Raw genomic sequence first — 26,952 nt, 5'->3', positions numbered from 1 at the left:
AGTCAAAGATTCAGCCATGGAGCAGGCAGGGAACGAAGCTCCTGAGACATTACACTATTCTGTGGGAATCCTTTCTATAGCCGCAGGTAAGGGGTGCCATCGAGCCACATTTCATTTGTGGTGGTATTCATATTTTTAGTTCAAGTTTTAATAACGTCGATAGGAACTTAAACCTGCTAGCTTACATCACCATTTCTATATACATATATCTTAGTTATTAGATTGAATTTGTAGTTTGCTTGTTAACATTTTAATTATTTCAAGTCAAGGCACGTTTATTCCCTGTTGCCTATTTTTTCTAATAATGTTTCCTCTGCTATGATAATTTGATTTCAGGGTCCTTATTGCTGGCAGTAAATTATTACAGTCTTGCAAGTGCTATTCCTCTCATTCCCAGCACAGCACTGGGTATCCTGCTGCTCATTACAGCTGCTGTTTTGGCATATGCAGGTAAGTCAGATGTTTAGCATATTTAAGCGAGAATATTTAATTTTCCAAATATTAAGAGCAAAACAGTGATACCCTGTTATGTTTGTGATACCTCCCATCTTATTCTATGTTATTCTTCTGTATTAGCTATGTTTTACCATGGATTAGTGGTCTTATGTATAACCTGTCCTTGTTCTGAACTAATAAACACATTCTCAAAAAAAAAAAAAATAGAAGAGAGAAACATTTTATTTTGAATGCTTTTATAAAACCCAAACTGATGAGATGGGTTTTGCAACCAGACCTGCTTTCATTTCTGTGATTTCTTTTGCAGTGATGGAAAAACTGACAAACTGTATAGAATTCTTTCTTTACTGTGATTTACAAAAATCTTTAACTCTTAGTAAAGACCAATATTGCAAGTTCAGATGACAAATAGTACAATAGATAACTGATCGATGGTAAAATTTCAGGACATAAGCAGGATATTCAAATCCAGTCCTAACACACCATAGACAGGTTTGATTCTTAAGATATCTGCAAGGAATGCTCATCAGACTGATTTACATATATTTGCATATTTTGTTTACTCTGTAAATCAAACCTTTCTGCAGCTCTTTGATGGTAGTAACTGCATAGATCTAGTGTAGGGGGTAACTAAGAGATGGAGCTTGGTACAGTACTGGCAGAGGAGTTCTGACAGACTGATTACAAGGACTGATTGACTCAAGTTACACTTTATGTAGATGATATTCAGAGGTCTGGCATATGGATCTGGTACTTTGATCCTAGTGATGCTTTTTCTTTTTTTACCACAAATATATTTATTTGAAGTTTGAACAAAGAACCTGAACAAAAATGCTGCAGGTTCTGAAATGAGACCCGTTAATATTCTCAGAATTCACAGGCCCCCTCATTCAATAAAGGCACCCAAAGTTAGGTGCAGAATTGGGTGCTTGGTCATAAATGTGCATAAGCAAATTGGTTGATTAGCACTCAGTTGGCACATAGCCATAACTGACAATAATTGGCCTTAATAAATGCTAATAGGCACTAATTAGGAGTTACACACACAACTGATCTATGCACCTATTGTCTAATCCCTAATTTCTCTGGCACCCTACTCCAAAGGGAGTAAGACCAAGAGAGGGGCATGAGCAGGTCAGGAGCACTGTTACAGAATATTTACATTTAGGTGCCTATATGCCTGTTCTTAGACATGAGAATTTATGCCAGCCTTTAGTTGGCATAAATACTGGTGCCTAAAGGGACCTTTTACTAAGTTACAGTAAAAAGGGCCCTGCACTAGTGGCAGGGGCTGTTTTTGCCACACTCTGAGGCCCTTTTTACCACAGCAGATAACAAGGCCAAAAATAGCCACAGCTATGAGGTAAGGTTGTGGGGGAGGGGGGAGGGCACTTACTGCCACCCACTGAGGTGGTGATAAGGGCTCCCACACTAACCCGGCGGTAACCAGGTGGCATGTGGCACTGCCCAATTACTGCTGGGTAACCCCCTTCACAAATATTTTTGGAATATTTCCACTAGCACCAGAAATGTCACAAGCTGGGTTGTGGAACTACCACCAGCTGGCGGTAGTTCTAGAATGACAATTGGTAAGCCTGAATTGGGCTTACCGATACTTAGTAAAACAGCCCCAAACTTGGGTGCGAAAATAGGAACTTAAGCTAGTATTCTATAATGGCAGTTCCATGTGGAAACATGGCTATAGAATTCATGATTAGCACTCTGTACTCAGGGCCTAACTTAAGCCTGAATCCAGTGGCGTAGCTACATGGGGCCACAGGGGCCTGGGCTCCCCACAATTCCTCTGGGCCCCTGGTTTTGCTGGCGGGGTCCCCAACCCCTGCCAGCTGAAGCCTTATCCAGTGCCAGTCTTTAAAAAGCCGCCACGTTGCCTCCTCTGTCTTCCCTCACGTCCAGCATGCTCCTTTTAGTGAAACTGAGCATGCTCAATTTCACTAAAAGGCGCATGCAAGATGTGAGGGGAAGAGAGAGCAGGGCAGGCAATGCGGTGGTACCAGAGACCGGCGCTGGACAAGGCTTCAGCTAGCAGGGGCCAAGGTTGTTGCAGTGGCAGGGCGGCAGGATGGCGAGGATGTGGGGGCGCAGAGGGGCAGCAGACCAAAATGTGCCCCCCACCTCGGGCTCTGGCCCCCTCCCACCGTGAGGTATGGCTATGCTCCTGACTCAGGAAATACTCATAAACATAGAAACAGCCTTCTACTAGTATGTTACATCCACAGACCATTGATGGACATTGCTCCATGGCCATTAAGCAATTCTGGAGCTCCTAATAATGCAGGTGTACTTGAACTAAGGACTTTAATCGTAATGCTAGAGAATATAGGGGGTCTTCTACTAAAGCTTAACTTGAGTTATCTGCAGCAGGGCCCATTTTATTCGTATGGGCCCTGCTGCACATTACTCAAATAGCGTAAAAAGAGTGGGAAGTGGACCAATGACTCCAGGGAAACGGGATATAAGATTTCAAAGTACCACTTTATTCAATGACTCGACACAGAAACTGTGTTTCGGCCACAGGCCTGCCTCAGGAGTCTTAGCTGATCTTTGTGGTTCCAAAAAATGGATCTTGAGGTCGAGTGGTCTTAATAAAGACCTTTGTGATTCTCTGCTGGCGTAGCGTCTCAATATGTCTGTATACTCAGTATAGGACAAAACCTATATAAGTCAAACCAAGCATTAGTAAAAGACCCCAATAGAATCCATGTATTCATTGTCTATAGATCAAATAAAAAACTGCACTAAGTGGCTATAAGATAAGATAATCAGTCTTCAGCCTGGTTTAATAAACGTTATTCCTTTCATTGTTTTCTTTCTTGGACAGGAATTCGAAAGAGTCAAGAAAATTTCTCACTTTTTGTGTCCCTTTGTCTGACCATCTCAGCACTATGGTGCAGTGCTGGAGTGATTCATATCCTTTTCGGCCAAGGGGTGCTAAGTGCCACTGATTTGCGTAATGCAATGGTTCCTGGACTAGCAGCTTTCACTTTGGGGTTGTTAATCATTGCAACTGTAGGCATCCTTCAGAAAGAAACTATCCTTTCTATTATAGCTATTGCAATTTCTCTCTCCACTGCCCACATGATAGCCATGTTTTATAATAGCAGCTTTGGTTCTTCTGCCGTTGCAAGCAATTTTTTGATAGTCTGTACTACTTGTGCTTACTTTGGGGTAGCCAGGCTTCTATACTTCCTCAGCAAGAAGCGCATCCTCCTCCCCGGCACAGATTTATCCAGACATAAAGTCAATGACCAGACGAAAGTCAAAGGAACTGGTAGAAATGACTTTATTGTAATTGGTTTAATCTTGAACATGGTATCTGCTAGCGTGTTTGGCTGCAAACTTTTAGGTGTGACTAACAAACTCTTTGTTGGTCAAGTACCATGGCTGTGGGCTGCTGGAATATTTCAGACCGGGGTCTGTATTTTATCTTACCGCTGCTTTGATATGTTAATGGCTACGTTTTTTGGCTTCACTTCTATCCTGAGGTTTGCTGAAGGTTATTGCCTCTTACTGCAAATGTGGCAATCTGCTGAACCAGTTTTCCCTGTCCCTTTTCTGGTAGTATTTGCAATTTTATTTTTCATTCTGGCACTGTTTATGACTTGTAGAAGTCTCTTAGAAGGCCTCTATTTGCTCTCTTTTGTGGCTTACTGCATTGCTGTGGCCTGTCACCCCAATGGGTTTTTCCATGGAGGATCACAAGGCATAAATGTGGCTATTTTTGTGGCCTCTGCTCTTATGGAACTGGTTTACCTTTACAATACTAAAGCAGTTTCAAAAATTCCCATAGGAAAAGATATAGTCAAAAATTTGCTCTCTCACACCAGTTTTTTAAAATTGCGTCAAGAAAAAGACCTCCAGGCTCCATTTCTTGGCTATTCCAAATATGCAGATGCGGAGGTGCTTGGCCATGCTTGCAGTGTCCTTGCAGCATTTGCCATTACTATGACAGGGGACTCAAAGACACCACTTGTCACTGTCGTTCTTCCATGGGTTGTCATAGCTGGAGGACTTTTTCAACTAATTTGTGGTTCAGTTGCCTTTTCTCGTGGCAAGACACTAGAAAGCAGTGCCTATATTCTCTATGGGATGATGTGGACCATCTGGGGCTTTACTAGATACGGCGGGCTCTATGGGTCCACAAGGGGCTTCAACATGGCTGTGGGCATTATCTGCTTCATGCTATTTAACTGTTTCATTGTCTTCTGCACTTTGTTTTTAAACAAAGCTTGGTTCATTTATTCTCTCACCTTTAACCTCATCCTCATTAGCTTTCTATTGGATGCAGTTAATGTTCTCCCAGTTGGGTATGACATTGCAGTCACCATCATTTTTGGTCTGGTGAGCTTCTACTGCTTCCTCTCTGCTCTGTTTAACAGCACTTTTGAAAGTTGCCAGATTCCACTTGGCACCCCCTTAGTAAAACTTAGTGGCTTTGCAGGTGGAAGCTCCAAGTGTCCTCACCTCCCTTCCAGGAGAGCAACCTCAGTCAAGAAAATTGCAGGTATGAATCCACTGTGAAAGGTAGAACTAGGCATAAGAATGATTGATTTTTTTTAAGTATAGAAGATTGAAAGTCATCTGAACTGTAGCTAAAATGTACATAATATTTCAGCAATGAATGGCATCTATATAAATAAAGTGTTAAGGATGGATACTCAAAAGGAATCAATCAGATAACAGCAGCCCTTATCTGTATAATTCCCTTAGAAGAGTCAATCTGTGGATATTCCGTGGCACTCTATGGACAGTTCCACAGAATATCCTTACAGATGCTTTGGCACTATCTGGACAGTGCCATGATGGTGGGTGGGCAGAGGAGTAAATTATCCAGAGAACAGCCCTATTTGGACAACTATCTGAATAATTATCTAGATAAAGTTAGAACAGAAAAAATGCTTTTCTATCTTAATCTAGAGAGCTATTTCGATAGTGGTTTCATCATTGCTGCTAACTGGATAGCAGTGGCACTCCCCATGCTGTATAGATATTCAGATAGCTGTGCTTAATATCTTGGATAATTCAAATACCACGGGCCAGGTTTCAAATCAAATTGACTACATAATACACAACATGATAATTTTCATGTTTATAACCTTTCAAAAGGTTAATGTACAAAGCCATGGGTTGATTTGCAGATATGGAGGGGCATAATTGAATGAAAACGCCTATCTCCATGGGCGTTTATCTCCGAGAACGGGTCCGTGAAGGGGCGGACCGAACCGTATTTTGGGAAAAAATAGACGCCCATGTTTTATTCAACAATGTGTGAGCTGGGCGTTTTTGTTTTTCAGCGATAATGGAAAATGAAAGCGCCCAGCTCAAAAACGAATAAATCCAAGACATTTATTCGTGGGAGGGGCCAGGATTCGTAGTGCACTGGTCCCCCTCACATGCCAGGACATCAACCGGGCACCCTAGGGGGCACTTTTACAAAACCAAAAAAACAGGTAAAAGAGCTCCCAGGTGCATAGCACCCTTCCCTTGTGTGTTGAGCCCCCCCAAATCCCCCTCAAAACCCACTGCCCACAAGTCTACACCATTACTATAGCCCTAAGGGGTGAAGGGGGGCACCTACATGTGGGTACAGTGGGTTTGGGGGGGTTGGACGACTAATAAGCATTAAGCAGCACAATTGTAACAGGTAGGGGGGATGGGCCTGGGTCCACCTGCCTGAAGTCCACTGCACCCCCTAACAACTCCTCCAGTGACCTGCATACTGCTGCCAGGGAGCTGGGTATGACATTTGAGGGTGAAAATAAAAAGTTGTGAAACATCATTTTTTTGTGGTGGGAGGGGGTTAGTGACCACTGGGGGAGTCAGGGGAGGTCATCCCCGATTCCCTCCAGTGGTCATCTGGTCCTTTAGGGCACTTTTTGGGGCTTTATTCGTGAAAAAACAGGGTCCAGGAAAAGTGTCCTAAATTCTAGCTAAAAACGCATACTTTTTTCCCATTATCGGTGAAATGCACCCATCTTTGTTCGGCAGATAACCACGCCCCAGTTCCGCCTTCGCCACACCTCTGACACGCCCCCATCAACTTTGTCCGCATCCGCGACGGAGTGCAGTTGAAAACGTCCAAAAATCGGCTTTCGATTATACCGCTTTGTTCGTTTTTGTGAGATAAACGTCCATCTCCCGATTTAGGTCGGAACTTGGGCGTTTTTCTCATTCGATTATAAGCAGGATGGTCTACTATTTTGCATAATATTTAAATTTATTTTTGAAGAATTTCCTACAAAGGATGGTGCTGTTCTTTATAAATGTGTAAACTTTTAATTATGCACACTATCGACATTTTTGAGACATAAAATTTTACATTTGCAAATAAAAGATAAAGGGTCATAGATTTGATATACTGCCATTTTGTGAGTACAAACTAATAGTAGGAATGGAAATCTAATAACTCCCGGGCCTTCTGAGCTTTAAACAAAATGGACTATGCCATAGGGATCAGCTGTCATTTGAAATGAATGGTAATAGTGCATACTATTGGGAAAGACGGCCCACTATGTGCAAATCATGCACATTCTTTAAGAAAAGTATGCACTATCGTCCTCATTCTATATAGTGTGCCAAATGTTAAGCCTCAATTTGGCGACTAGCATTTGGTGCAACAATGGCAGTTATGTGACAAAACAGTGGTGAAACGGTAGATAGTGTGTACATGCACTTAGGTACTATGCTGAAACTTGGTGCTGAAGGGCCAGATAAACAAAAAAAGAAGGAAAGAACAAACCTTTCCACACAAAAACAGAAGTACAAACAGCAAAGGTGACACAAAAGTCCAGCAAATGAATGATGTAGTGCAATAATTTATTCTAATATTAATAACAGGTATCGCCGACTCGACACAGGCCATCAATACCAATGGTTGCACTAGATATATGTATTCCTATAAAGTCATAAAATAATGCACTGGTAGATAACACAACAAAGTGTGCGTAACTGAGCACAGTGTATGGTTAAACGATTAGTGGTGCTGACTGCCAGCGCAATATCAATGTCTATATGTTGGTGCACAAGTACTAACTTAATGCTGTATTCTATAATGGAATCTGGGCACCCAGATACCATTATAGAACTCTAGCTTAGCGCTCAGATTTCTTCACCTTGTATTTGTATACACCGGAGTCTGCAACTGCTCCCCGGCACTATGTAAGCCACATTGAACCTACAAAGAGGTGGAAAAATGTGGGGTACAAATGAAACAAATAAATAAATAAAGTGGTGCAAGTAAATTGGATCTCAATAGGGGGCATGGGTGGGTCGTGGTCATTCTTAGAAACTATGCACACTGTTATAGAATATGCCCGATCTGCACCTAAGTTAGGTGCGGGCATTTTTACCAGGTTTTAGTTTGCATAAATGATTGCACCTAAATTTAATCATGGGTCCGGGTGCTATCCAGCTTATTTTCGAAAGAGAAAAACGCCTATAGTGCGACCTAAATCGGGAGATAGACGTTTGTCTCGCAAAGGCGCCCAAATCGGTATAATCGAAAGCCGATTTTGGGCATTTCCAACTGCACTCTGTCGCGGAAATGAATAAAGTTGACGGGGGCGTGTCGGAGGCGTGGTTGAGGCGGAACTGGGGCGTGGTTATCAGCCCAGGAGAGATGGGCGTCTTTAGCTGATAATCAAAAAAAAAGGCGTTTTACCACGATTTTGGGTCACTTTTTTTGGACCCTTTTTTTTCACGAACAAGTCCCAAAAAAGTGCTCCGACTGCCCAGATGACCACTGGAGGGAATCGGGGATGACCTCCCCGGACTCTCCCAGTGGTCACTAACCCCCTCCCACCAAAAAAACCCCACTTTAAAAACTTTTTTTCCACCCTCTATGCCAGCCTCAAATGCCGTACCCACCTCCATGACAGGAGAATGTGTTCGATCCTGTCACAGCCTTTCCCTGGGTCAGTTGTGGCTCTCGGGTGCAGTACAGGGTCACATCAGCATTGCATTCTGGTAGGTGTAGGGTATTGGGCTCCGTGATTTCATTAGCTTGTGTTACAGTCTCACGATGTTGGTAGTTGGTAGGCTCTTCTCCCATGGTGCTTTTCCCCCTGCCTACTGGGTCAGAGTGTGCCCTGTTGTGTTTCCTGTTGTAGTCCATGCGGTAGTGGCCATTTTTGTAAGCCAGTTTTAGTTCCCTTTCCTGTGTTAGCCACGTTAGACAACTTAGTTCTTCCCTTGAATGTGGCTGAAAGAGGGCATTTACAGCATTCTGCCAGCTCTGACCTACTGCTCATCTCAGTACCAGGGAGATTCGTTGCCAGTGGGGCACAACCTCTGATCTGCAGTTAACTGTGAGTAAAAGTGGTTATTCCAATAAAGGATGTTTTCGGAGAGATTAGTCTTCAGGTGTCAACTGGTGTGCCAATGTTATATAGCAGCAACCAGTCCTAGAGGCCTGCGTGTATGCAGGTCCCTGGAGCACTTTTAGTGGGTACCACAGTGCACTGCAGCCAGGTGGCCCCAGGCCCATCCCCCCCCCCACCTGTAACACTTGTGCTGGTAAATGGGAGGCCTCCAAAACCCAATGTACCCACATGTAGGTGCCCCCTTCACCCCTAAGAGCTATGGTAGTGTTGTACATTTGTGGGTAGTGGGTTTTGGGGGAGGGGGGTTGGGAGCTCAGCACCCGTGGTAAGGGAGCTATGCATGTGGGAGCTTTTTTTGAAGTCCACCGCACTGACCTAGGGGTGCCCAGTTGGTGTCCTGGCATATCAGGGGGGCCAGTGTACTACCAATCCTGGCCCCTCCCACGACCAAATGGCTCAGATTAGGACGTTTGAGCTGGGCGTTTTTAGTTTCCATTATCGCTAAAAAAAACAAATGCCCAGCTCAAAAACGTCCATTTTTTCAAAAATACAGTTCGGCCCGCCCCTTCATGGACCCGTTCTCGGAGATAAACGCCCATGGAGATAGGCGTTTCCGTTCAATTATGCCCCTCCACGTGTATTCAATAAACCATGCCTAACATTAGGGGTGAGTTATAAAATAGTGCTAAGCATGTTTTTTTCTGCACCAATTTTTTCAATGCCATATATAGTATCTAGTCTATAGTGTGCACTATTAACAACATTTGTTTTGAAACAACAACGAAATTACATGAAAACTTTCTGGCTGGCCAACCCTATTAAGCTGCCAGTCCAATCCACGCATGGAAATTTAACTGAAGAATTAAAATCCTTTAACTATTCTGTGTCATGGTGAATAATCAATGCTTGATCTAATTCATCGAATGGATTCTATCCCTTGATTCATTTCCTATTGCAGAAATAATGATGGATGGGGGAACTTGTGGTATCCCCACAGACACGGTGTACGTACTGGTGGCAGCTTGCAATCGCCCTGGTGCTGTGGAGAAGGCATACAAGTAAGTGTTCCTCAGCATAGTGTGGTCAAAGGCATCCAAGAATATAATGGGCGACTCAGTGTTTAGTGCCAGCTGATTTTTGGCGTGAACTAAAAACGCTAGCACACCTTAGTAAAAGAACCATTTAGCATGCACTTAAAATTTAATTGATTAACAAGCTATTTAGTGCTAATAATTGGGTGCTAATAATCAATTATCAGCACTAACTGACAATTGAATTTTACACTTGCATTTTTAGTCATGTGGCTATGAAAAGGGGGCGAAGTCATGGGAGGGTCATGAGCAGATCAGGGACATTCCTAGAATTTATGCACACTATTATAGAATAAGAGGGATCCGCTCCTAATTTAGATGCAAGAATTTACACCAGGGTTTATTTGGTGTAAAACTTCACATCTAAAGTTAGGCGCTAATGGCTAAATTCAATATATCAAGCCTAAAAAATTAGCACCAAAAAATAAAATATGCCTAGGCATATTCTATAAGGTATGCCTAAATTTAGGCATACTTTATATAGAATATTCCTAAATGTCCTTGTGGTTTATAGAATACACCAAGCGCCCATCCATGCAACTACATTTAGTCACGGGCAGTTATGCCAAGTAAAACTTAGTGTAAATGCTGATGCCTAAATTAGGAACAAAATTAGTGTATTCTATAACAATGCACATAATCGAAAGCCGATTTGGGGCGGCTTCAACTGCTTTCCGTCGCGGAGCCAGCAAAATTTTAAGGGGGTGTGTCAGTAGGGTAGTGAAGGCGGGACAGGGGCGTGCTCACGAGATGGCCGGCTTCGCCCGATAATGGAAAAAAAAAGCCAGGCTTGATAAGCATTTCGCCGGCTTTACTTGGTCCCTTTTTTTTCACGACCAAACTTCAAAAAGGAGCCCCAACTGACCAAATGACCATCCGAGGGAATCAGGGATGACCTCCCCTTACTCCCCCAGTGGTCACCAATCCCCTCCCACCCAAAAAAAATCCAAATGCTTGTCAGGGACGTCCTAAATTAAAATTATTTTTGCTTGGCTTTTTCAGTAGTACTAGTAGGGTTTGAACTGGCCTTCTCTGGATTACAAGACTGGCATTCTAACCACTTTTTTCACAGCTCCACTTACTTGGAAGTCCCTCCCTTTTGATTATGCCCCTTCAGGTCTCTCTCAGCCAATCACAGACAGGGGTCTCTCTCAGCTAATCACAGCCCATTTAGCTGTCTGTGAGTGGCTGAGAGAGAACTAAAGGGGCATAATCAAAAGGGAGGGACATTTAAGTAAGTGGAGCTGTGGCCAAGTGGTTAGAGCACCAAGCTCATAATCCAGAGGTGGGTGGTTCAAATCGCACTGGTACTACTGAAAAAGCCCAAGCACTTGGATTTTTTTCCACTTTTTTAAAGCCGGCCATCTGTAAACCCGGCGATCTTAACATTTGACCTAAATGTTGAGATTTAGCCGGCCCCAACCGTATTATCGAAAGAAAAGATGGTCGGCCATCTTTTTCGATAATACATTTGGCACCGCCCCTTTGTGGAGCTGGCCCCGAAGATGGCCGGCCATATAGATGGCCGACGCCGTTCAATTATGCCCCTCCATGTGACTTAGAATTTGCTTGCTTCACATTACAGAATACGTTTATACAGCTGTGTGCGTAAATTTTAATTAATGCCAATTAGTGTCAATAATTGCTTAATTGGCAATTATCATCACTGATTGGCTTGTTAGCTAATTAAGTTGCATGCGCAGCTCCAGAATATGACCGGCTTTGTGAGCACAACTTAGGTCATGTTATATAGAATCCAGGGTAAGCGTATTTTATAAACAGCGCCTAACTTTCAGTGCTGTTTATAGAATAGTGCTTAGCACATTATTTTTTTCAGCACCTGTTTCAGGTGTAAGTCCGGCACCCAAAGTTAGGTGTGACCTACGCACTATGCCAGTATTCTAAAAAGATCAGATGCCCTTTATAGAATAGAAATTCTATAAATAGAATTTCCCCTTCATGATCTACATGCCACATCACTAGCGTAGCCAGACATAGCATTCTGGTTTGGCCGGAGCCCAAACTGGGTGGGCAAACAATCCCCCTGCATGTGGTTTCTGCCCCTGCCCAGCATACAATCCTCCCCCCCCCCACATGAGCTTTCTGCCCCTGCCTCGCACCACCAACCCTAAAGAATAAAATAAATACCTGAGCTGGCGGGGGATCCCCAAGCCCCACCAGCTGAAGATGTCCTTCGGCAGCCAAAACAAGTGATTTTCCTACCTGCTACAGCCGGCGGCACTTTCCAACCATTGCCACCATGCTGGCCTCTCTCCTCCTGCACATGCTTGGTTTTCAGGCATGAGCAAAAAACAAGCATGTGCACGAAGTGGGGAGGGGGGGGGGGTTGTTCTGGCTGCTGAAGGACATCTTCAGCTGATGGGGCTTGGGGATCCCCAACAGCTGTAAGAGTGTCGGAATTTTTGGTGGGCCTGAGCTGAGACTGTGTGGGCCCAGGCCCACCCATACCTATGCTCGTGTGCCATGTTTCCTTGGAAAAATACTGTAGAGCAGGGCGGCTCAATGTCGGTCTCCAAGGTCTGCAGCCCATTCAGGTTTTCAGGATTTCCACTATCAATATGCATGAGATCTATTTGCATACAATGGAGGCAGTGCATGCAAATAGATCTCATGTATATTCATTGGGGAAATCCTGAAAACCCAACTAGTTTGCAGATTTCGAGGACCAACATTGAGCACCACTGCAGTAGAGAGTTGTCTGTCTTCTGCAGACTATGACACCTGGCTTCCATAGTGGACTTCCTTCTAAGAATTAGTCAGAAACAATCATGCTTTGCTTCCAAGATCTAGCAAGCTCAGGATCACTGTTGCTGGGAAAAGCGAGGCATAGGATAGCCGAATTGGAACTAGTAGGCTACAACTTCTACTAGGCCTCTGGTTCAATGGCTGCAGGTTGCCAGGTATTGTCCAGCAAAATAAAAAGGAGCAAAAAGGGTCAGGTTGCCAAGTTGGTACTATCAGAATCCACAGACACCAAGGACATAGGTACCAGCACATTGATAATGACTGGAGGCCATCTAGTAAAGCCATGATGACTGAAGAAGCCACATATTTAGGAAACAATCTCATTAGTTTTAGAAGCTTTACTAGAAATCTTGGTAGATGGGTAGAAGGACTGGGCGTTACACAGTGGTGTGCTGGAGCCGGCTCGCTCCGGCTCGCAAGAGCCGCTTATTAAATTTTGACAGCTCTTGCGAGCCGGTTGTTGTTGGGGGCGAGCCGGCTCCATTAGGGGAGGTAAGCATGGCAGGAGGGCGCCATCACAAGCCATGCTTACCTCCCCTCCCGCTCCCAAACACGTCCAACGATGTCCTTCACCCCCACCCTCCCCTCTCGCTCCTATCCGTCAGTTTCTCTTACCGCCCTCAAAGCGCCGCTTATTTAAAGCGCAGCTGCCCGTCTTCAGCCTTCTCTGCTTGTTTCGGATGAGTACTTCCCTCAGTCCCGCCTTCTGACGTCATTCTGACGTCATTTCCTTTTTCCGCGAAGGCGGGACTGAAGGAAGAACTCATCCGAAACAAGCAGGGAAGGCTGAAGACGGGCAGCAGCACTTTAAATAAGCGGCGCTTTGAGGGCGGTAAGAGAAACTGACGGATAGGAGCGAGAGGAGAGGGTGGGGGCGAAGGACATTGTTGGACGTGTTTGGGAGCGGGAGGGCAGGGAAGGGAAGAGAATTGCTGGGCATGGATGAGTAGAGGGGGCAGGGGAGAGAAATGCTGGGCATGGAAGGGCAGAGGGGGCAGGGGAGAGAATTGCTGGGCATGGATGGGCAGAGGGGGGCAGGGGAAAGAAATGCTGGGCATGGATGAGTAGAGGGGGGCAGGAGAGAGAAATGCTGGGCATGGATGGGCAGAGGGGGGCAGGGGAGAGAAATGCTGGGCATGGAAGGGCAGAGGGGGGCAGGGGAGAGAAATGCTGGGCATGGAAGGGCAGAGGGGGGCAGGGGAGAGAAATGCTGAGCATGGAAGGGCAGAGGGGGGCAGGGGAGAGAATTGCTGGGCATGGATGAGTAGAGGGGGGCAGGGGAGAGAATTGCTGGGCATGGATGAGTAGAGGGGGGCAGGGGAGAGAAATGCTGGGCATGGAAGGGCAGAGGGGGGCAAGGGAGAGAAATGCTGGGCATGGAAGGGCAGAGGGGGGCAGGGGAGAGAAATGCTGGGCATGGATGGGTAGAGAGGGGCAGGGGAGAGAGGAGAGTTTCAGGACATGGATGGAAGGAAGGGCAAGAGAAATTCTGGACATGGATGGAGGGAAGGGAGAGAGAAGAAATGCTGGACATGGAGGGAAGATAGAGGAAGGAGATTAGATGAGGGAAAAGGAAGTGAGGAGAGAAACTGCACATGGATGGAGAAAATAGGCAGAAGCTGGGTCCACTGTACAGTCAAGTCTGTGGAGGACCAGAAATGAAGAAGAAAGGAGGAAAGAAAAGAAATAAATGGAAAGGAAGCCCTGGAAACGGAGTTAAGAGGATAGATAGCAGCAGAATCAGATACTGGGCCAGCATGATCAGAGAAACAAAGTCACCAGACAACAAAGGTAGAAAAAAATAATTTTATTTTCATTATAGTGTTTGGAATCAGGTGCTGAACGTTAAAAGTTTATATTTATTTACTTATTTATGGCATTTTATCCCATATTAAACATGAATTAGATTGGAACCTGGGATCATTTAATTTTTTTTTTCCTGGAGAGAGTAATGCATTGCCCCCCCCCCCCCCCCCCCCGGCTATAGCCAGCTCTGCAATTTTAGGGGGGGCGCAGAGGTGGATGGGGGGGGGGGGGGGGGGCACAGTGGTGGGCAGGGGCGAGGTGGACCGGGGAGAGAGCCTGTTGTTAAAAATTTACCAGCACACCACTGGTGTTACATTAAATATGGAAACTTGCATGGTCATCTAATCAGAATGGTAAAGGAGTAAAAACACATAAAAGTGGAAACTGACTTGACTAGGTGACAATCTACAGTACAAGTGGACAAGCTACTATCTGGGATAGTTCATTGCAGTGTGAACAGGAATAACTGGGTAGACTGCATGGGCCAATTAGTCTTTTTCTTCTGTCATCATTAATGGAGCTAATTTTCAAATGTTAGCTAATTTCAGGAGTTAGCTGGGTTCCAGTTAAATTCTGGCTGGTCGAATTTTAGGTTTAGCTGAAAATTCACCTAATGAAGACAGTTCAAAACTACTCTGAGTCGTTAAAAAAAAATGGTTATTTTGAAAATTGACTCCCAAGCTTCTATATAATGACATATTGGAGTATTGGATCCAGAAGAACTGGAATAAGACAAAAGGGAACTTTCACTACAAATAATAAAAACAATGCAACTCATTTTTATATTTATTAATTTTGTTAATTTTCTTCCTAGAACAAAACTGCAAGCTGAAGAACGTCCTATGTCCCTGTGGATTTCCAGTCTGAAGCAGTTGGAGCCAGCAAAGCATTTGTTCAGTCCACTGCTCTGGGACTTCATGCAAGAGGCTTGGCCATCCTCCATTAGTCTGGTGATTCCAAGAGGTGAGGCCAAAGGTCTCTTGTCTCGTGGGCAGCTCTTCACATTAGGGCTTCCCAAATAGATCTCACAGCCAATTGGATTTTTAGGAGTAGTTCTGCACTGAAATCTAAGCGTATTCTATAATAACACACGTAACTTAATTGACTTAACAAGCTAATCTGCATTGTTAATGGCACTTAACAAGCAATAATGAGCACTAATTGGCAATAATTAGAATTTACGTGCTCAACTCCCTAAACATATTCTGTAATAGACTGTGCCTAACTTCTAATGCACGCAGTTCAAAAGAGGTGTGTCATAGACTGTGAAATGGGTGTTTTGTGGGTGTTCCAAAATGTTCATGTGTAGTTGTAGAATATGGCCCAGTGCACAGGGATTTACACCATGTTTTCGTTGGTGTAAATGGAGGCTTGTAGTTTTAGGCACTGGGATATCAACTAAGCATATTCTATATATGTGCCTAAATGTTACAGAATACGCTTAGGCGGAAACGTTGGATGCTGAATTTGGATTTTTTTTTTTTTAGTTTTGCTGTAGGTTTTATGTTTCATTTTATTGTACTGTATGTTTTAGTTTTGAATTTGGGTCAACTTTTATGAGTGCAAGTTGTAACCCATGTAGATGCTTTGGATAGATAGGCTATAAATTTGATAGATAAATAAATAAATAATCGCATCTTACTGCTCCCATCATTATGAATCTAAATAAATTGGGCTACTGTTATTGGCCATTGCCAACAGTTCAGCAGTATATGATACAATATAGGTAAACCATGAACCATTTCATTCTAAAATATCATATACAAACAAATTATTTAGGGGAGGAGGAAGCAAGAAAATCTATAGATAAGACCAAGAACAGAAGGGGTAAAGTCAAGCTAGATGATATTATGAAGACTCAGATTTAGCATTGCTGCTTTATGTGTGGTCTGGTTTCCTCTTTTACAGGAGAGTGGCTGGACTGCTTTGGATTAAAAGAGTCTGCAAAGTATATTGGAACTCCTCAGAGCATCGCCATCCGGATTCCAGACTGCTCTGTAACCACACACCTGATTGACTTGGTATGTAACTACCGAGTCTTTTCATTAATTATTTATCTTTATTTTAACTGTATTTATATTCCACAAGATCTATACATTCTCTGTGGATAATAGCATTAAAATATACATAATCTTTTATACTGGCTTCCCATCAAAGCAAGAATCACCTTCAAATTATGTACCTTTATCTTTCAAATACTAAATGGCACAGCTCCAGACTATATGGTACTAATAAACTTACCTCAAAGAAACACTAAATATGAGGCATGAAACTCAGACTACACCTCCCAAATTGCAAAATGATCTACAAAACTGTCCACTCTACAGACTTCACTTACCTAGGAACCAAATGGTGGAACTCCTTACCATCCAAAATAAGAAATATACAGGAAAATACTAGATTCTGCAAAATCCTCAAATCGTTCCTATTCAAACAAACCCTCACAAAGAACAACCATATCTCAAACAATTAATTATTACCTGAATTGGTTATTACTCTATTTACCATTAACTTTCTCTTTGTTTCATGTACAATTTCACAATAGGTTTTCTAAATGTTAAACATCCATAGCTATCCCAGTGTTTATGATATTGTATTGTAAAATTGGATTCTTACAACAAATTACTTTCTTACGCATTATTCTTGGTTATGTATCCAATACTGTTTATTGTATTGTGACTCCTTGTGACTCTGGGCAATTCACTTAACCCTCCATTGCCCCAGGTACAAATAAGTACCTGTATATGTAAGCCACATTGAGCCTGCCATGAGTGGGAAAGCGCGGGGTACAAATATAACAAAAAAAACATACTGTTGATTGTAAGCCGCATTGAACTCAAACTTATTTGGGATAATGTGGGCTATAAATGTCATAAATAAACATATACGGTAAATGAAAAACAAAAGAAGCCCTGTTTACTTCCTGGCTCAGCAGTTTGTCAGAAATCTGGTTTCTCCATTATAATCATGAGAAATTAACTGATTGTATGATTTCTAACTTCCAGCCTAGTAGAGCCTAACCTTTGCTTTTCATGCAGAATTCACTAGTGCACTTCTAGTGCATGCATTGGTCCTAGAAAAAAAATACTCAGATTCATAATAAGCTGGAATACCTTGCTAAATAGCCAATGAAAAGAAAATGTTGCAGTACTTGATCTTGAAGAAGGGACCTATGTTGTCTCAAAACCCATATACTACAGGCTGGTCTTTTCAAAAGTATCACAACTTTTTTTTTGATCTGGCATGAATCATTTTCTTCTTGTCTCTCTTCAGTCAAGCATCACTCTTGTCCAAAGTCCAGGAATGTAAAAAAAGAAAAAACAAATAGACTAGCTGACACTCAGAAAACTGATTGACCCTAGAATCTCATCAGTTCCCTCAGTCTAAACTGAAGCACTCTGCTTCCCTTAGCTGTTTATGACTGGGCATAATTTGAAATGACATGGAACGTGCCATTTTTAAACCATCGCAAGAAGAATTGTTTTTTTCTGTGTCACCATTGTGTAACAGTATGCACTATTGTGCAAATAGTGTGCATGATTGCTTAATAGTGCACCCTATTGTTCAATAATGTGCATATGTATATCAACAGATAAACTATTGAAGAATAGGGTGCACTATTATGTAATAATGTACATTTTAATGATATTGCCCTCAAAACAAAAAACAAAATTTAAAAACTCCCAAACAAAATGAAAAATCTCGTAAACAACACAGGAAACTAAAGAGAAACCAAATTCCTGGGCTGAGAGTCTTTGTGCTTGCCTCAGGTCCCACCATCCCAGCTTCTCTGTGGTTGCATAGCTCTGCACTTTGCAAAAAGTATATGGGATAGCATATTGCACAAACCTTTTGCACTGCCCCCCTGGATTCTGTAGATGTCACCCAAATTTGAGAATGGATGCCAGAAATGCTCATAAACTAATTATTCAATTAGGAACTAACAGTTATTGGAGTTAACAAGCACTTAATTGGCAGTAATTAGGAGTTACTTGTGAATCGGCCCTATGCAGTGGCGTTCCTAGGGGGGCGGACACCCGGGGCGGCGCCCCGCCCCCCGGGTGCAGCACCCCCCCCCCCCCCCGCCAAAGCACCCCCCTGGCAAAAGAACCCCCCCCCCCGGGTGCACGCTGCTGTGGGGGGTGCCGCAGCTCGCGCCTGCTCAGCGTTGGCTGAGTTGGCGCATTCGCTGCAGCCTGCAGCTCCCTCTGACCCGGAACAGGAAACTGTTCCGGGGCAGAGAGGGAGCTGCAGGCTGCAGCGAACGCGCAAACTCAGCCAACGCTGAGCAGGCGCGCGCCGTGGCACCCCCCCCCAGCGGTGAACACCCGGGGCGGACCGCCCCCACCGCCCCCCCCTTGGTACGCCACTGGCCCTATGCCCTATTCCAGTGTTTCCCAGATCTGGTCCTGGAGTGCCCCTTGCCAGTCAGGTTTTTAGGATATCCACAAAGAATATGCATGAAAGAGATTTGCATGTAATTTAGGCAGTGTATGCACATCCGGTTCATGCATATTCACTGTGGATATCCTGAAAACCTGACTGGCAAGGGGTACTCCAGGACTGGACATGAGAAACATTGCCCTATTCTATAACATGTGTACCTAACTTTCACAGCACACAACTCAAAAGGGGATATGGTCATGGGAAATACATGGGTTGTTCTCAGAATTTAGGCGCTATGTTATAGAATAAAGTAATTTACATGCCCAACTGCCATTAATTAGCTACCAGCATTTACACCAGCTTTTTGCAGGAATAAGTGCTTGTGCCCAAAGTTAGGTGTGAGATGCACATCAAAACTAATATTTTGTAAAGGGTGTTTGTCTAGTAGCACTATAAAAGTGATAAGTAGTAGTAGTAGTAGTATGATGACACATAAGACCTCTAGAAAGCCACAGCCCCCAAACCCACATCAGCATGGTTCCCAACCAGGGGCGTAGCCAGACTGGCGGGAGGGGGGTCCAGAGCCCGAGTTGAGGGGGCACATTTTAGCCCCCCCCCCCCCCGCCGCTGCCGTCACCATCACCTTGTCCCCCCCTTCCGACGACCCTCTTGACCCCCCCCACTGCCAACCCTCCCCTGCTGTTGCCTAACTTTGCTGGCGGGGGACCCCAACCCCCACCAGCCGAGGTCCTCTTCTTCCTTCGTTCTGTTTCTGAGTCTGACATCCTGCACGTGCAGGACGTGCAGGACATCAGACTCAGAAACAGAACGAAGGAAGAAGAGGACCTCGGCTAGCAGGGGTTGGGGTCCCCCGCCAGCAAAGGTAGGCGACGGCGGGTTGGCGGCAGGAGGGGGGTCAAGAGGGTCGTCGGCAGGGAGGTTCAGGGCCAAATCTATGGGGGCCCAGGCCTCCATAGCCCCACGTAGCTACACCCCTGTAATCCCAACAGACTTACAGAGATAAGACTTTGCTCTACAGTGCAGTTCTATGAGCAGCAGCTTTTTTGAAAAGTGCCTCTGTTTAGTTTACACACAAGGAGTCCAGAAGTTTTTGTTTGATACCAGCTACACACTTACAGACTCCTGATGCAGGCAGAAATGCCAGAACACAGCACTGTGTTGAGTCTCAGAGGTGTATCTACCATAATAATCTTTCTATTACATAAACTTTCTATTACATTAAAATTTACATCTGGTTGATTGCAGGTTGGAAGTGCCATTAAATACCTCACTCTTCTGTCTCTCTTTCTCCCAACAGCCAGCCACCACTTTCACAAAGCCAACCATATTATATTTGATTCAGTTACAATCTCACTGTATTTTCTGTCTCTTATTAGATTGGGCCCATTGCTGTCACATCAGCCAATCCATCAGGGGAAGCCGATACCACTCACCACAACCAGGTCTTTGCCAAGCTAGGGAAAAAGGTAACTTTCAGTAATAAGTAGCATTGGCTTGGAACTTGCAGAAAGTGGAAATAAATGAAATGTGTGTAATACAGCTTGCTGTAATTCATATATGAAGATAATCTGGACAATTTTGTCATATCCCCTCACTTTGCACTCCCTCAGCTCCTTCACTATATGATAGTATTAGGCAGGTCAGAAGGAGTTTTGGCTGGATATTATGCTTACACCCCCGGATTCTATATATCGTGACTAGTGTTCTGTGCCAAAATCTAAGCATATTCTACAACAATGTGCGTAACTTAATTGGCTTAACAAGTATAATGAGCACTAATTGGCAGTAATTAGAATTTACGTGAACAACTTGGTAAGCATATTCTGTAACACACTGTGCCTTAATTCTAGTGCACACATCCAAAAAGAGGCATGGTTATGGGCGGGGAAATTGACATTTTGTAGGTGTTCCAAAATTTAGGTACACTGTTATAGACTATGCCCCTATGTGCCTAAATCTACATGCTGGCATTTATGCCATGTTTCCCTTGGTGTAAATGGATGCGTATAGTTTTATGCGCTGTGATATCAACTAAGCGTATTCTATATACTGTACCTAAATATAGGTGCTGCTTACAGAATACGATTAGGCGGAAATTTATTCTGCATGGAGTTTTCATGTGCCATATATAGAAGCTGGCCTACAGTGGCCAACCATCAACAGAGAGTGGAAACACATGTTCACCAGCAGCTGGTGAACATATGTCTGTTTGAATATCGGCTCAATAGAAATTTGGCCATTTCAATCATTAAACAGCAAATGTTATACATTCTATAAAGAGGTTTCATTTATGGACGGCCAAGGGTGGTCTACAAATGTATACCTTAATCCTCAAAAGTCAACAACTGAACTTATAAATTATGGGGTCAATATTCAAATTAATTTAACTGGCTAGAATGGCTCTTCACTGGTTAAATTACTTGTTTGGGCTAACCAGTCATGTTCACCTGCACTTAACTGGTTATTGCCACTGAAAAAGTCTGGTCAGTGCCCAAATCAAAACTGGCTATTTTAGGGGCATTCCAGGGTTGGAGTCAGCACTTGGCAAGTTAAGTGCTGATATTTAGCATTTAACCAGTCAAGGTAACCATATAAATAAGGCCACATAAAAGTCAGTCCTATCTTTATGTGGCTCACCACAACTGCTTAATGGCTTCTTTTACTAAGCAACGGTAAGGCTAGCACTGCCCAGTTACCACTGGGTTAACAAAGGAACCCTTACCGCCACCTCAATGACTGGCGGTAAGGCTACCCCTCGAAATGGCTGCGCAGCAAGTGCTTTACTTGCCACATGGCCATTTCCTGCAGGAAGGTGAGACTTCCCTTTTACCAGCTGCTGTAAAATGGGGCCTCGGCGCACGTGTAAAACACGCGCTGGCCCCCTTTTGCCGCAGTTTGGTAAAAGGGGACCTGAATGCTGAATATTGCACTTAACTGCCGAGGGAGGTGGTGGAGATGAAATCGGTAATGGAATTCAAAAATGCATGGGATAAACACAAAGGAATCCTGTTCAGAAGGAATGGATCCACAGAAGCATAGCGGAGATTGGGTGGCAACAATGGTATTTGGGAAGCAAAGCTAGTGCTGGGCAGACTTCTACAGTCTGTGCCCTGAAAATGGAAAGGACAGATCAAGGTCAGGTATACATATAACTAGCTATGGTTTTGCTGGTTCCGTAAATCTGGAAATTTAGTGCCGGAGCCTATAGCCCACCATTGAATTTCTAGGTATAATACTGGCGACATTCAGCAAAACGTTGAGTACCACTGGCTGAATATCCGGCCCTATGCCTTTTATTCTGTGTATGAATAGCGATAATTTTACATTGACAACAAATCCATTTAAAATTATAAGCTAATTTTCAATGGCAGCACTTATACTACCACTGAAACAAAATTCAGTTTAAAACATATTTCTCATCTGTTTTAAATTATGCAGGAGGTGTGTTGCTAAACATTGATCTACTAGACTTTTTGAAGCAAATTATTATTTTCTAATTTGAATTTAGGAACTTCAGTGTAGCTCACACCTTTCTCAGTAGTTCAAGTCAAATTACATTCCGATACAGTATTTGTTTTGCCCCTGGACAGCTTACAATCTAAGGAACCCCTGTACTAAAGTGTACTGAGATCTGGACTTAACACATTGTAATACAGGATTTTACTGTGTGCTAAACCCAGGTTTAGGGTCCCTTTTACAAAGTGACTATACTTGTTCTGCCGCGTTGCCATGTGCCAAATCAGGCCTACTGTCAGGCTCGCTCAGGAGTCTGGTGCTAGTTTCGGCTTTTGGTATGTGGCAACTAAGGTGCTAAAAAATACTTGTGTATTTTCTAGGACTGGGGGCGTGCTCAGTAGTAATCAGCAGCACCCTGCGCTGCCTGATTACTGCTGGGTTACCACCAGAGCTCCTACCGCCTCCTATTTAGGTGGTGGTAAGGGCTCCCCCAGGAAATGGCCACGCAGCAAGAATTAAACTTACCACACAGCCATTTCCTTTTTAAAACAAACAAACAAAAAGCCTTTTACTGGCAGTGGTAAAAGGGGTTCTTGGAGCATGGCAAACCCATGTGCTGATGCCACTGCATGGGTCCTTTTACTGCCACTTAATAAAAGGACCCCTTAATGCAGCACTTTTTGGAGGCCTTCTCTCTATTTTTTTTTATTACAGATTGTTTGTTAATATAACCCTTAGCTTGTGGTGCCTGCAGGATGTTAATACAGGACCATTTACCACCCCCTTTTTAGGTTGCCACATTTCCTCTGCATTAGCCAGTTAGTGCACGGTAAGTACAGTGTGCTAGTTGGCTACAGCTTCCATGCCCACTTTCCACTCATGCCATGCTCCCTTCAAGAAAAATTCAGAACCCCCCCCCCCCCCTCCCAATGATGTATGGTGTAACATGTGGTAATAGGCAGACCATCCCATAATGTTTATGTGCAGTAGCTTGTTCCCATGCACTAACCCCACGTTAACTTCTTTACACCCTTTATTGCAAGGGCTCCTAAATTTGTACCTCAGGCACTTGAAGGTTGAGTGATTTGCCCAAGATCATAAGGAGTGACAGCTTGATTTGAATCTGGCTTCCCAGATCTCAGGCTGCTGCTCTAACAATTAGGCTATTCCTCCACTCCAAATCCCTTAATTTTCAGTCAGTTTATTAATGATTAAAAAATAAAAGTGATATTAAGATAAAAATATAAATAGCCTTCTTCTGTTTTTGTTAACCTGGAATCCAGATCACCTTCTGGTGTTCAGGGATTAGAGATATTTCTGGCTCTGAACCAAATTAATGGATCCAGAAGCTGAGAACCAGGGAACACAGGATTCAAAGCTTGCTTCTCCCATTGCCTCAGCTATAACTTAGATTTTGCACCCACTGGGCAAAGAAATAACTTGTGTACCTGACAGTAACTCATCTTGACTTCAGATGAGGACAAATCATATTATTAAATCTAAAATCCAAAGCCAAAACAAAAGGCTATTCAGCGGTAGAAATTGCTCCTCCCCAGTCTGTTGCAGTAGATTATAAAATGCATTTGTTCTTTTTCTTTACAGGTGGATGGAGTTCTTTGTGATGGGCCTTCTCCAGAGAATATTGCCTCCACTGTTGTGGACTGCACTAAGATTGAGAGTGGGAATGTCGGGTTCTTTAGGGTTGGCATTGTCCCCAAATCACAGGTAAGCTCTTTATCTAATATCAGTTATTTTCCTGATGTTACAGGTGTAACAAGATTAAAGTACATAAGTATAGCCACACTGGGACAGACCAAAAGTCCATCAAGCCCATCATCCTGTTTCCAACAGTGGCCAAACCAGGTCACAAATACCTGGCAAGATCTCAAAAAAGTTCAATACATTTTATGCTGCTTATCCCAGAAATAGCAGTGGATTTTCCCCAAGTAAATTTAATAATGGTATAAGGACTTTTCATTTAGGAAGTCGTCCAGCCCTTTTTAAAACCCCACTAATCTAACCACTTTTACCACATTGTCTTGCAACAAATTCCAGAATTTAATTACACGTTGAGTGAAGAAACATTTTCTCCAATTCATATTAAATTTACTGCTTTGTAGCTTCATCACATGCCCTCTAGTCTTAGTATTATTGGAAAAAGTGAACAAATGGTTCATGTCTACCCGTTCCACTCCACTCATTGTTTTAAAGACCTCTATCATATCTCCCCTCAGCTGTCTTTTCTCCAAGCTGAAGAGCCCTAGACGCTTCAGCCTTTCCTCATAGGGATGTCCTCCCATCCTGTTTATCATTTTCATCGCCCTTCTCTGTACCTTTTCTAATTTCACTTTATCTTTTTTGAGATGCGGCGACCAGAATTGAACACAATATTTGAGGTGTGGTTGCACCATGGACCAATACAAAGGCATTATAACGTCCTCACTTTTGTTTTCCATTCCTTTCCTAATAATTGCCTAACATTCTATTTGCTTTCTTAGCCGCAGCAGCACACTTAGCAGAGGGTTTCAACATATCGTCAACAAAGATGCCGAGATCCCTTTCTTGGTCATTGGTTCCTAACATGGGACCTTGCATTACGTAGCTATAGTTCGGATTCCTCTTTCCCACATGCACCACTTTGCACTTGTTCACATTAAACGTCATCTGCCATTTAGACGCCCAGTCTCCCAGTCTCGTAAGGTCATCTTGTAATTTTTCACAATCCTCTTACGATTTAACACCTTTGAATAACCTTGTGTCTTCAGCAAATTTAATTACCTCACTAGTTACTCCCATCTCTAGATCATTTATAAATATGCTAAAAAGCAGCGCTCCCAGCACAGACCCCTGAGGAACCCCACTATTTACCCTTCTCCATTGAGAATACTGACTATTTAACCCTACTCTCTGTTTTCTATCCTTTAACCAGTTTTTAATCCACAATAGGACACTACCTCATATCCCATGATTCTCCAATTTCTTCTGGAGTCTTTCATGAGGTACTTTGTCAAATGCCTTTTGACAAATGTGAGGTAGGACAATGCCAGTTAACTGGGTTAAATTCATCATCAGACATTTATAATAATTTTTTTCTGATGCCATACACCTAAGAATATATCATAGGTAGTCATTTATAACAATTCAAAAATAAAGAAAAAACATTATTACAGATGAAAAACTAAATATTTGATTGAATGTGAATACATTCACCTTAAGTGTGCATTGAGGTTCTGAGGCCATTCATAAAAGTTAAAATAAATTCTAAACTTCTGAATATATTAGGGGGGAAATTCTAGCACAGTTCTTTAATTAATTTGTTTGTTGGTTTCAGGTTTTGCAAATATTAGAAAAAGTGCAACAGAAACACAAGCATGGCCACATCAATAGTGCCTTCACAGGTGATACTAGAGAACAAGAAGAGACATCACATCTATCAAGCACTAGCCCAGACCAAACACATACCAAGGACACTGAACAGAATCCCCAGAAATCTTATATGAATGGAGGATTTAGTATGAGTGATGAGGAATGTGAAAGACACTGAAACTGTTATGAAGAAGCAGGAATTTACAGAAGGCAGCTACTGTGCAGAGACATCTGATGACACATATTATCATGAACCACATAGGAAAGACTGGCCATATGCTGAAGAAGATACTCCAAAATATTCTAAAGATTTACAGAACACAGACATAAGGACCAGAAAGGAGAATGTGCTGTTTTACTTATAATAAGTAATAGGCATATGTGTAGTTTGCTTGTTCACTTTGAGATGGAGCAAAGGGGAAGTGAGGGAAGGGGTGCAATTCAACATTAGCACTTGCAGCACTGAGGGGAGGTGGCATTGTCTCCAAGCTGACCCCAAACTACACTTATGGTACAAAGGAACCCTTGTACTAAAACTTAGAGTGCGCTAAGGGACATTAGTATGCACTAAGGGGCCCTTTTACCAAGCTGCGGTAAAAAGGGCTCTTCGGTAGTGGTGGCGGCCATTTTTGCCACATGCCAGGGGCCTTTTTACCGCAGTGGATAAAAAAGGCTAAAAATTGACATGGCCATGCGGTAAAATTGCATTTACCACTTGGCCATGTGGGGGAGGAGCACTTACCTTCGCCATTCAGGTGGTGGTAAGGACTCCCGCGATAACCCAGCAGTAACAGGGCAATGCCAATTACCACCGGGTTAGCACTACACTAATAATTACTGAAAAATTTTCCATGGCGCACACTCAAGATGGAACTACCACTGGCAGCCACACTGGACCGAAGGTAGTTACAGTTTGCTATGCAGCAAGCCCTTTGCTGCTTGGCAACCCTTTACAAAAAGGGCCCCTAAGTGCCATATGGCTCATAGGTATAAAATAGGATATGCAGCATTTAGCATCCGCTAATGTTAGCATGCACTAAGCTTTAGTAGTTGGGCACCAAGATTAATATTCAGCTACAATAACAGACTATGTTGGAAACATGGGGAAATTGTAATATTTTGTTTTTGCTAGACCAGTATTGTGCTTGACAGTGAATGCCTGTGCACTTTAGATACCTGTTTTTTATGAGACATCAAATTAATAACCGATAGTATTGAAAATATGTATGTATGTTTATTTATATAAGCATATAGAAGACAAT

At 43.2% G+C, this 26,952-nt stretch overlaps 1 protein-coding gene across 1 annotated transcript; it reads left to right on the top strand.

Moving 5' to 3' along the window:
- LOC115474257 lies at nucleotides 1-26,288 on the top strand. Its single transcript, XM_030209643.1, has 9 exons — nucleotides 1-86; nucleotides 337-450; nucleotides 3,299-4,981; nucleotides 9,757-9,856; nucleotides 15,276-15,424; nucleotides 16,370-16,482; nucleotides 20,245-20,334; nucleotides 23,927-24,049; nucleotides 25,656-26,288. Exons 1-9 carry the CDS (start codon nucleotides 17-19, stop codon nucleotides 25,866-25,868), a joined length of 2,655 nt encoding a protein of 884 aa, XP_030065503.1. The 5' UTR covers nucleotides 1-16; the 3' UTR covers nucleotides 25,869-26,288.
- Nucleotides 26,289-26,952: the final 664 nt, after the last annotated feature.

Source organism: Microcaecilia unicolor, chromosome 7, assembly GCF_901765095.1.
Source record: "Microcaecilia unicolor chromosome 7, aMicUni1.1, whole genome shotgun sequence".
NCBI lineage: Eukaryota > Metazoa > Chordata > Amphibia > Gymnophiona > Siphonopidae > Microcaecilia > Microcaecilia unicolor.
This window is presented reverse-complemented; position numbering and strand designations above follow the sequence as displayed.

Bases quoted from the DNA above. Each gene is read 5' to 3' on its own strand.
- LOC115474257 (XM_030209643.1), top strand. From the start codon at position 17: ATGGAGCAGGCAGGGAACGAAGCTCCTGAGACATTACACTATTCTGTG. The intron at 4,982-9,756 runs GTATGAATCCAC...TTCCTATTGCAG, and splicing joins CTCAGTCAAGAAAATTGCAG to AAATAATGATGGATGGGGGA. The intron at 15,425-16,369 runs GTGAGGCCAAAG...CCTCTTTTACAG, and splicing joins TAGTCTGGTGATTCCAAGAG to GAGAGTGGCTGGACTGCTTT.